At 46.8% G+C, this 12,126-nt stretch overlaps 1 protein-coding gene across 5 annotated transcripts in view; it reads right to left on the bottom strand.

Moving 5' to 3' along the window:
• Window positions 1-12,126, bottom strand: part of PIGL (phosphatidylinositol glycan anchor biosynthesis class L) — a 125,351-nt gene that overhangs the window by 38,351 nt on the left and 74,874 nt on the right. For all 5 annotated transcript variants that reach the window (XR_010153004.1, XR_010153003.1, XM_009440931.5 and 2 more), the window contains exon 3: window positions 4,569-4,659. Coding sequence is in view for 3 of the 5 variants with exons in the window: in XM_009440931.5 (XP_009439206.1) it covers window positions 4,569-4,659 (91 nt within the window). In the remaining 2 variants the exon portion in view is untranslated. The remainder of the gene's footprint in view (window positions 1-4,568; window positions 4,660-12,126) is intronic.

Raw genomic sequence — 12,126 nt, forward strand, 5'->3', positions numbered from 1 at the left:
GATCCTCCCACCTCAGCCTCCCAAAGTGCTAGGATTATAGGCATGAGCCATTGCACCCACCCAGCTTTGTACTTTTCAAAACTCTGTCCTGTCTGCCATTCCTTATGGTCTTTATGATGTTCCTGCAGTACTACAGAGCTGGGACCAGACAGAACCCAGTTTCCTGCATTGATGGCTGCAGAGCCAGCTTTGCTTTGGATGATGGTGGAGAGCTTATGCTCTCATCCTGGTGCAGCCCAGGTGAGAAACTCTCTCCCCATGGCTTAGACTGTGCTCCACACCTCTGTCTGTGCTTCTGTGTTGCTGCTTCATCATCTCTTGTGTGCAGTTGAAACTTCTGGGCTGAATGGAAACCCATGCTCAGCTCGAATGATGGCCAGTTATAGCTACACTAGCCACGGTGTTAGCATGATCCTATACTTCTACTATGGCACTAAGTGCAGGCCAGAGAAATTATTCCCAACTGTACTGTCAACTTGAGTTTCCTTATTAATAGCAAGTGTGTCACAAGAAATTTGTTAGTAGGCTGGGCGCAGTGGCTTACACCTGTAATCCCAGCACTTTGGGAGGCCGAGGAGGGCGGATCATGAGGTCAGGAGATCGAGACCATCCTGGCTAACACGGTGAAACCCCGTCTCTACTAAAAATACAAAAAATTAGCCAAGCATGGTGGCGGGCACCTGTAGTCCCAGCTACTCAGGAGGCTGAGGCGGGAGAATGGCGTGAACCCGGGAGGCAGAGTTTGCAGTGAGCTGAGATCACGCCACTGCACTCCAGCCTGGGCGACAGAGCAAGACTCTGTCTCAAAAAAAGAAAAAAAAAAATACAAAAATGAGCTGGGCGTGGTGGCATGCACCTGTAGTCCCAGCTACTCAGGAGGCTGAGTCAGGAGAATAGCTTGAACCCGGGAGGCGGAGGTTGCAGTGAGCCGAGATCATGCCACTGCACTCCAGCCTAGGCAACAGAGCGAGACTTCATTTCAGGAAAAAAAAAGGAGAAATTTATTAGTAAGGAGCTGTTTTATACGATTTCCTTGTTTATAGCAATTAAATCAATTGAAGATTCTCTTGACAATAAAAGTCAACTCACTTGAGTAAGTGTGAGCAGCTCAGCACCACAGGAAAGACTTCCAGGCAGGGAGGTGGCAGTTAACAGCTGCAGCAGTTTGGTAAGGAGCACTGTCCAGGGGCCTGCTCTAGTTCTTGGAGATATAAAGATACCAGGCACAGCCTTGGCCTTCACAGGCCTTAGTCTAGTTTGCAAGACATGGTCTGCACTTTTAAGAATAAACAGCAACATATGTTGCAGTACACACAGCAAATACTGCCGGAGCCTCAAAAAGGGCTCATCAAAGTTAGCTCTTGAGAAGAAGGTCTGGAGGGGTGCCTGGACCACAGATCACTTTTCTGGGACCCAAACATGGGAGACTCTTCTGAAAGCAAGAATGGCACACAGAGCTGCCTGTGCCCCAAAGCTCCTCCCTCAGATACTCAGGGTCAAGGTCAGCTGCAACATGGTCTGAAAAAGAAATCTGGCCCCTCGGCAAAGACCAACGTTGTTCACCAGTGTTCAGGACTTCAGTAAGGGTCAGATTATAGAGGATTTTGGATTCCAAGTTTAAAAAGATGAGAGTAGGCTGGGTGCGGTGGCTCACACCTGTAATCCCAGCATTTTGGAAGTCCGGGGAAGGCGGATCACGAGGTCAGGAGACCAAGACCATCCTGGCCAACATGGTGAAACCCCATCTCTACCAGAAATACAAAAATTATCTGGGCGTGGTGGCGCGCACCTGTAGTCCCAGCTACTCAGAAGGCTGAGGCAGGAGAATCACTTGAACCAGGGAGCTGGATGCTGTAGTGAGCTGAGATCGCGCCACTGCATTCCAGCCTGGTGACAGAGCGAGACTCCGTCTCACAGAAAAAAAAGAAAAAGAAAAAAAGATAAGAGTACCCTACAGCAGGAGCAATTTGGAAGACCAGTAGTTCTCGTGCACTGAAGTAGGGGAGGACAGAGAGTATTTAGGGACTGGGAAGGCACTAGCATGGAAAATGAGGTGCCAGGGAGTACTTCAGGTTGGCCCTGACAACCTCCAACCTCAGCTCTGTCTACATATCGAGGCTGTGGAGGCTCTGAGAACTTCAAACTGTGTGGGCTGAAGAGGAGGAGTAAGAGAACCAAGGCAAGCCCCAGTCAGCACAGCTAGGCATTATTCCTAAGCCCATGGATCTAACATTACCGCTTCCATGCTCAGATCCTCTGGGAAGGGTAGGCAGGGAGTGTGGGGCCTGCAAGCTGCTGGTGACCATTTTTCCAGCCAGGAAAAGGAATAAAACCAACATGCAGAGAAAGATGGAGATGAGTCGTGGTAGGGTCAGGGTACCTGAGGCCCATCTGCAGCTCAGCTTTTAGGTGACTCAGGGTGAGCAAATTAGGTGCCTGTTTTGGCCTGTGTGTACTAAATTTCAGTTGTATTTCTGTCATTAGAGAACAGAAACAGTCCAATGAATATATCAATGAAAATCTGCTCTCAGGGCCTGATGCAGTGGCTCACATCTGTAATCCCAGTGCTTTGGGAGGCCAATGAGGGAGGACAGCTTGAGCCCAGGAGATGGAGACCAGCCTGGCCAACACAGCAAGATCCTGTCTCTAAAAAAAAAAATTAGGCCGGGCGTGGTGGCTCACACCTGTAATCCCAGCACTTTGGGAGGCCGAGGTGGGTGGATCATGAGGTCAGGAGATGGGCTCATGATGGAGACTCCTGGCTAACATAGGGGAACCCTGTCTCTATTAAAAATACAAAAAATTAGCTGGGTGTGGTGGTGGGCGCCTGTAGTCCCAGCTACTTGGGAGGCTGAGGCAGGAGAATGGCGTGAACCCGGGAGGCGGACCTTGCAGTGAGCGGCGATCACACCACTGCACTCCAGCCTGGGCAACAGAGCGAGACTCTGTCTCAAAAAAAAAAAAAAAAAAAAATTAAAAATTGGCTGGGTGCGGTAGCTCATGCCTGTAATCCCAGTACTTGGGAGGCCAAGGCAGGCAGATCACGAGGTCAGGAGTTTGAGACCAGCCTGATCAACATGGTGAAACTCCACCTCTACTAAAAATACAAAAATTAGCCTGGCGTGGTGGCACGTGTCTGTAGTCCCAGCTATTCAGGAGGCTGAGGCAGGAGAATCACTTGAACCCGGGAGGCGGAGGTTGCAGTGAGCCGAGATCCTGCCACTGCACTCCAGCCTGGGCGATGGAGGGAAACTCTGTCTCAGAAAAAAAAAAAGAAAAAAAAAATTAGCCAGACATGATGGCATGTGCCTATAGTTCTAGCTACTTGGGAGGCTGAGGCAGCCACTGCACTCCAGCTTGGGCAGCAGAGGGAGAACCTGTGTCTTAAAAAAAAAAAAAATTTAAAAAAAAGCCTAATATGTTTCTCTGCCAGCAGGATTCATGTTTTCATGAGAACTTAATCAAAACTTAAGCCAAATGGTGAGGCTTTAAATGTGGAATTTTAGGTATTACCTCATGAAGGATTATTATATATTTTTTGAGTGGTAGACAGTAAGCCTCCTTGGCAGCTTTAAAATTGACTATGGGCTAAGCAGTCCTGCTGATCCTAGAAGAGCTGAGACTGGTGTTGCTAGGCTTGTCCACCATTGCAGTAAATACAAATCTCTGCTATTGCTCTAATTGCATCCAAAATTTTCTTCCTTAGTGGGTATGAATGCATTCTCATGTTTTTTGGAATGAAGAAATCAATGCTTAAAAATCCTGGCTTCACCACCACTTGTTTACCTTGGACAAGCTGCTTGGCCTCTGCAAAACCTCAGTTTCTTCAATGTAAACTGATAATTTTACTTTTTTTTTTTTTTTCCTGAGACAGAGTCTCGCTCTGCCACCCAGGCTGGAGTGCAGTAACACAATCTTTGCGCATTGCAACCTCTGCCTCCCAAGTTCAAGCGATTCTCGAGCCTCAGCCTCCCAAGTAGCTGGGATACAGGCACATGCCACCACGCCCGGCTAATTTTTGTATTTTTAATAGAGATGGGGTTTCACCATGCTGGCCAGGCTGGTCTGGAACTCCTGACTTCAGGTGATCCGTCCAACTCGGCCTCCCGATGTGCTGGGATTACAGGCATGAGCCACCACACCCAGTCACAAATTTTACTTTTAAAGTTAAAATGATACTCTGTGAAAATGCTTGGTAAAAGGTGAGTTCAAGTTCTGTATAAATGAGAATCACTGGGCAGGCTCTGGGGGACCTGAATTTTTAGATGGCAGGACAAAGGCGGGGGCTTGAGGGTGTTAAGGAGGACATAGTTTAGAAAAAACTTCTGCCTCTATCTAAGCAGTGATAATTTAGTTATTCAGTCTCACACAAGATCGTAAAGATATCAAAAGGTGTGTTTGTTCTTCAGTAGGTTTAATGGTGAGCATTGGAAGTTCTGGCCTCCTTAGAGAGTGGCCCTGGAGAAGGACTGGAAGTGGGAGGGTGGCCACAGAAAAAATTACAGAAACCACCTGGTGTGAATGGGACCAAGACCTCAGGTTTTCCATTCAGGGAGCTGCCCCCTTACCAGATTGATGCCATTCACTTCTATGTGCTGAAGGAGGACTCTGGCCACGTGCTCTGTGTCCCACTGCATGCCTGGGTCATCTGGGAAATCCCTACAAGAGAGAAGCACAACTTGAACACCTTTTCTAATCAGGCACAACCTTCTCCCTAAGCTCCAGTAGGTGCATGCCCAGTTTTATGATAGTTACATTGGGGGTAAGGGGTCCCTGCCCTTAAGCTTCAGCAGATTTCAGTTAAGGTGAGATTTACAAACATGAAACAACTAGAAATTAATGCACAATTCCACACAACACACTTTTGGAGCTTTATGCTTGTTGCTGAGGGTAAGAAACAACATCAATGAGACAAGGCTCTGTCCATAAATTGGGGTGACAAATGTGTTAAAAATGAACTTGAGCACAAGGCATGATGATATGCACTTTATGAGAATATTAGTAATAGTACTTTAATAAAAAGTACAAAGGTATGTTACTTCATTAACCTCATGAACATCTTTTGACAGACAGTTTCTTTTCTTTTTTTTTTTTTTTCTTTTTGAGATGGAGTCTCCCTCTGTCACCCAGGCTGGAGTGCAATGGTGAGATCTCGGCTCACTACAACCTTTGCCTCCAGGGTTCCTGCCTCAGCCTCCTGAGTAGCTGGGATTACAGGCACCCACCACCACGCCCAGCTAATTTTTGTATTTTTAGTAGAGATGGGGTTTCGCCATGTTGGCCAGCCTGGTCTTGAACTCCTGACCTCAGGTGATTGGCCCAACCTTGGCCTCCCAAAGTGCTGGAATTACTGCTCTGTCGCCTAGGCTGGAGTACAGTGGCACAATCTCGGCTCACCGCAACCTCCACCTCCCGGGTTCAAGCAATTCTCCCACCTCAGTCTCCTGAGTAGCTGGGATTACAGGTACGTGCCACCACACCCAGCTAATTTTTGTATTTATTTATTTATGTATTTTTCCCGAGTCAGAGTCTCGCTCTGTCACCCAGGCTGGAATGTAATGGCATGATCTCAGCTCACTGTAACCTCCATCTCCTGGGTTCGAATGGTTCTCCTGCTCAGCCTCCCAAGTAGCTGGGATTACAGGCACCCGCCACCACACCCAGCTAATTTTTGTATTTTTAGTAGAGACAGGGTGTCACTAAGATGGCCAGGCTGGTCTTGAACTCCTGACCTCAGGTGATCTGCCCGCCTCAGCCTCCCAAAGTGCTGGGATTACAGGCGTGAGCCACTGCACCTGGCCTTTGACAGAGCCTTTACCGATGAAGTTAAGTAGCTTGTTTGCAAGGCTGTTATAGTTAGATTTTGAATGCAGGTTTTTGCCTGCAAAGCCAAAATGCTTTAGCACTAGGGAGCTGGCTACATCCCCCCTCCATCAGGACTGGGACTTGCTGCATGTCAGGTACAAAGGTCTTTACCAGAATAAACTGCAACTTATCTGTGTCTCCACCTGGCCACATCACAGGCCTATCTCCTTCTCCAACCTGCTGAAATCCTTCCTGTCTCTTTTCTGTGCTTTGATCTATGGTGTCACCTGATATGAGACTAAGGTCTCATCTTGGCCCCCTTTTTTGAAAATATTATTCATAATCTTATAAACTGATACTTATCTCTCTTTGGGTCAGGTCCTACAGCAACACCCATAATGCTACTGAGAGGACATGGGCTCTGCTCCCTACCAGGCAGGCTGTTATCACCTCCCTATGGACAAAGGTCATTAACTGGCCCCCTTTCGGACTTTGGGCAAAGGAGAGTCACTGGAGGTTTTTCAGCACAAAAACAACATGAGCCTCAGCAATAAATAATGTAATTGTTTCCTTTGCTTCAGCTGGTTCATCTGCCAACCCCTTATGGCAGTGGTCCCCAACCTTTCTGGCACCAGGGACCAGTTTCATGGAAGATAGTTTTTCCATGGACAGGGGTGGGGGGCATTAGATCCTCATAGGGGCGTGCAACCTAGATCCCTCGCACGCGGAGTTCAAAATAAGGTTTGCAGTCCTATGAGAATCTGATTCCACTGCTGATCTGACAGGAGGCAGAGCTCAGGCAGTAATGCTTGCTTGCCCGTCACTCACCTCCTGCTGTGCTGCCTGGTTCCTAACAGGCCACGGACCTGTACTGGTCTGCAGCCTGGGGGTTGGGGACCTCTGCTTTAGGGTGTTTTCTACAGAGGGCAGCTTTGTACTTTTCAAAGCCCTATCCCGTCGGCCACTCCACGTGGTTCTCATAGTGCTCCTGCAGTGAGCAGGACAGACAGCTCAGCAGGTGAGGGACAGGGTCAGGAGAAAGGGATAAAGCGGGATCAGGACAAAGTTCAGTTTTGTTTCCTGGAAATGGAGCTGAATATAGTGTGTAAAACATAAGCCCCTGAGCTCACGCAGCTGAAGGAGAAATGGAAAATGGGAACAGAGAAAATGTCTTGGAATGACAATAGCTACATACATACTCCTGGCTGAGAGGTTCACATAAATGTATTAAGGCATCATTTTGGAGAGGGAATACACCAGTAATATTGTATGGAACTTTAGCGCACGAGAGAAAGGATAGGAGGATAGTAGGCTAAGCCTACTAATTCTCTGTTGTTCTGAGGTGCTAACGTGCTGAAAGATAAACCTCAAAGAGGGGGAAGTTCATGGCTGCCTTCCATTTATCTTCAGAGAACTGGGATCTGCTCTTTTGAGGGGTGATGCAGGAACAAGTGTTGCTCCATGCCTTTCTTTCGGTGGCTCCACCCAGTCATTGTGGGTGAGGCCAATCATTTAGGGAGGGACTTTGGACTGTAAATATCTGCTCTGTGATGTGACACATCTGATAAAGCATCATTACTTTTATGATCAAGTCCAAACTCCTCTTGGTCACACGTTCAAGTTTTCCCCAATCTATCTCCTATCTTGATTCACTTCCTTTCTCATTATTTGAAAGAGTCAATGAGATAACACAGGTCAGAAAGCATTTAAGAACTGTAAAAAGGGCCGGAACGGTGGCTCACGCCTGTAATCCCAGTACTTTGGGAGGCCGAGGCGGGCGGATCACGAGGTCAGGAGATCGAGACCATCCTGGCTAACATGGTGAAACCCCATCTCTACTAAAAATACAAAAAAAAAATTAGCCGGGCGTGGTGGCGGGCGCCTGTAGTCCCAGCTACTTGGGAGGCTGAGGCAGGAGAGTGGTGTGAACCTGGGAGGTGGAGCTTGCAGTCAGCAGAGACCGTGCCACTGCACTCCAGCCTGGGCAACAGAGCGAGACTTCAAGAACTGTAAAGAAATGTGTAAACATCAAAAGTGTGGCTGTTATTGCTGCATTAGCCTAATTTAAACCCTCCTTTAAAAAAAAAAGAAAGAACTCCCCAGTCTTTCTTTCTTTCTTTTTTTTTTTTTTTTTGAGATGGAGTCTCACTCAGTTGCCCAGGCTGGAATGCAGTGGAGCAATCTCAGCTCACTGCAACCTCCACCTCCCAGGTTCAAGGGATTCTCCTGTCTCAGCCTCCCCAGTAGCTGGGACTACAGACACCTGCCACCATGCTCAGCTAATTTTTGTATTTTTAGTAGAGACGGGGTTTCACCATATTGGCCAGGCTGGTCTCAAACTCCTGACCTTGTGATCCGCCCACCTCAGTCTCCCAAAGTGCTGGGATTACAGGTGTGAGCCACTGTACCTGGCCCCCAGTCCTTCTTTCTTGCAGTCCCTTGCAGAGCTCTTTGATGGCCACTTCTACGAGCGGTTTATGATTTCAAAGTGGGGTAGGCACCACAGGAGATGTGTAAGATGACTCATTGAGGTAAAGCAATGAATCACCAGGACTTCTATTTACCTGTTTTTCTGTTTAAATTTATATTTTGTAGCTATTTTATAAGGCATCATATACCAACAGGGTTTAACATGTACACAGTTTGAATAAATAAGTACATAAATATGGAGGTGCAAGCTCAAATGTTGTTTCTTGCCATTAGGGGAGTGTGATAAAAATGTTTGGAGATCAGTAGTCTAATCTACTCACTCTTCATTTTTCATTTTTTCTCCTGAATATTTTATTTTATTTATTTATTTTTGAGATGGTGTTTCGGTCTTGTTGCCTAGGCTGGAATGCAATGGCACCATCCTGGCTCACTGCAACCTCTGCCTCCCCGGTTCAAGTGATTCTCTTGCCTCAGCTTCCCAAGTAGCTGGGATTACAGGCATGTGCCACCACGCCCAGCTAATTTTGTATGTTTAGTAGAGACAGGGTTTCACCATATTGGCCAGGCTGGTCTCAAACTCCTGACCTCGTGATCCACCCACCTTGGCCTCCCAAAGTGCTGGGAGTACAGGCATGAGCCACCACACCCGGCTGATATTTTATTTTTTTGAGACAGAGTCTTGCTCTGTCACCCAGGCTGGAATGCGGTGGTACAATCACAGCTCACTGGAGCCTTGACTTCCAGGCTCAAGTGATCCTCCCACCTCAGCCTCCCAAGTAGCTGAGATTACAGGTGTGAGCCACCAAGCCCAGCTAATAACTCAGTGATTTTTAGTACATGTATGGAATCTCTACATTTTATTTTACTAGTATTTTACATACATATATATATACTTTTTTTTTTTTTTTGAGACGGAGTCTTGCTCTGTCACCTAGGTTGGAGTGCAGTGGCACGATCTCAGCTCACTGCAACCTCCGCCACCTGGGTTCAAGCGATTCTCCTGCCTCAGCCTGTCAGTAATCGGGATTACAGGCGTGCGCCACCATGCCTGGCTAGTTTTTGTATTTTCAGTACAGACAGGGTTTCACCATGTTGGCCAGGCTGGTCTAGAACTCCTGACCTCAGATGATCCGCCTGCCTCAGCCTCCCAAAGTGCTGGGATTACAGGCTACATATATTTAATTCTTGACTTTCCAACCTATCATAAGTCCCCTGATGGACGGATGTTATGTGAGCCATTAATCAGTCAAGGTCTAACCAAGAAAATGGAGACCACCAGGTATTTCAGAAGGAATTTAATATAGAGACCTGTTTACCCACTGTGTGGGAAGAGCTGAGAGGCCAAACAGGGAACAGTGAAACAACGCAGAGACTGGCCACAGCAGAAGGGCACCACCGCCTCTAAGATAGGGGACAGCAGAGCCATGGAAGGGGAGCAGTGGTGGGAACTAGATGTCAGGAGAACTAGCTAGATGTCAGGGAAAACACCAACCTGCTGATGGACATGCCACTTAGGGTGGAGGATGGGGGAAATACCTGGTTCTTCCCTCTGCTACCTCCTAGTCATCCATCATTGCCATCTACTGGTCAAACCCCTCCAGAAGCCAATGGACATGGGAGCCTGGAAACTGTAGTTTCCATTGGAATAGAGCAAAGGCATAAGATAGAGGCGATGTCTTACTCACAGCAGGTGTTCAATGGATATTTACTTTCAATTGCTGCTCAGTCTTGGCCCTAAACCTTCAAAGGACAGCAGCAGTCTGGCCACCTGCCTCTCACTGTCTAAGAGTTTTCCAGCTTTATGGAAAAGCAATAACCTGCCAGGTGCTTGGTTATAGAGGGCAGCGGGGAGAACCGTACTGGGGGACATGAGGGCACCACAGGGCAAGCAGGATTCAAGGCTCAGGGAAGGGAGACATGGCAAGGGTTAATAGTCAGTTTCACCCCAGAAGCTCAGGGACAGAGTACCGTCCATGATTACAGTGGTCCAGTGTCACGAGCAGGCAATGTGATGTGGCAGAGAGAACATGGGGTAGGATGACACAGAACCTGAGTTCTAGCTCCCCTGCTTTCCATGTGACCTGGCAGGAGCTGCATCATCAGTAAAGATAAAATAATTCTGGGATGCACCTGATGACTGCCTGAGAGTCCTTCCAACTCTTAAGTCTAGGACTGTGTCATAAGCAAATGATTGATCTCACCCACTATCAGGGGGTGGAGCCACTAAAAGAAAGGCATGGAGCAACACCTGTTCCTGTGAGCCTTTCTCCAAGTGAGCTTCCCTCACAGAGCAAAGACACTGCTATCAGGTATGACACAGATAACCTCCCAAAAGCCAATGAGAGACCAGATCTCTCATTGGACAAGGCCAAATTCTTTACTACACACCTTCCTTGTATTTAGAAACCTTCACTGAACTCCTCTACCAACTATAGCTTAGACTACCCCACTTCGTACCTGATTTGAATAGTATTCTATTATTTTCTGTTGTTTTGTGTGTCTCTTTAGCTAAACTTAAAATATAAGACTAGGCCTGTGCCTTATTCTTCTATTTCTTAGGTGGTACATGGTACAACTCAAGTCAATGAACAATTTTTTAAAATAAATAAACAATAAGTAATTGTGCTTCTACCCTATGCAAGGAAGTGTGTTAGGGGGTTTAACAAGCACTAGTTGCTTGACAGAAGTACTCTGTATTTGGATGAACCAAAGGGAATTATACCAGCCACTGGGGGCTGATGCATGTAAGCAAGATGTTTGAAAGATTGCAATTTTTTTTTCTTTTTTGAGACGGAGTCTCCTTCTGTCACCCCGGCTGGAGTGCAGTGGTGCGATCTCGGCTCACTGCAACCTCCGCCTCCTGGCTTCACGCCATTCTCCTGCCTCAGCCACCTGAGTAGCTGGGACTACAGGCGCCCGCCACCACACCCGGCTAAGTTTGTTTTTGGATTTTTAGTAGAGACGGGGTTTCACCGTGTTAGCCAGGATGGTCTGGATCTCCTGACCTCGTGATCCACCCACCTTGGCCTTCCAAAGTGCTGGGATTACAGGCGTGAGCCACTGCGCCCGGCCGAAAGATTGCAATTTTATAAAACAGATTATGGGTTAAAAAGTGTATACATTGGGCAAAAGGGCAAAATATCCTAATGGGGCCCCTTCCCCTCAATATAGGAAAATATAAAATTTGATGCTGGGAAATTTCAAACAGATAAATGTAGAAAAAACTCCTTTTAGACTAACTATCTGAGTTGTTCTTTGCCTAAAGTTCAACCCTAATCAGCTCAAGGCCTGGGTCCAAGCATAGTTTCTGTCTTCTCTAATAGAGTAACAATTCTACCCTAGATAAACATGTAAGTCAGTTTTTGGATGCTTCCTTAAGAGACAGTTGGTGAACGATAGTTGCCCCAGTTTTCTTTGTCTAGTCCCTCTTCCTGATAACTAGAACAGGAGAAGCCCTCTTGGTCTGTGAAGTAATCTTAGGTATGAAGCCAGATAGAGTAGAGTAATGAAAAAGGAGGAAACCAAGCTGCAAGGACTCTGGGGAGTGAGCCATCACACGGTCCCAGATAGCACCCCTCCTCCTACCACAGTTATTGTGGGTCATCTGCTATTTGCAGCAAAGCCAAATTCTCATTTATAGATGCCATAATTTTTTAAAGCCTCCCTATCATCAATTATTTAGGTTGTTTCCAATTTTTTAGTATTGTAAAAAGGTTGTAATGAGTATCCTTATCCATAACTCTGTATGCTTCTCTCAATATTTCTTTGTGATAAAATCATAAATGTAACTTCTGAGTCAATGGTGAAATGAAAAGCACATGCGTGGATCTCTCTTGTAAGAACTCTGCTATGAAGAGTAGATGGAAAGTGTGTTAACTTGCAAGGCATACA

This window comes from Pan troglodytes, chromosome 19, assembly GCF_028858775.2.
Source record: "Pan troglodytes isolate AG18354 chromosome 19, NHGRI_mPanTro3-v2.0_pri, whole genome shotgun sequence".
NCBI lineage: Eukaryota > Metazoa > Chordata > Mammalia > Primates > Hominidae > Pan > Pan troglodytes.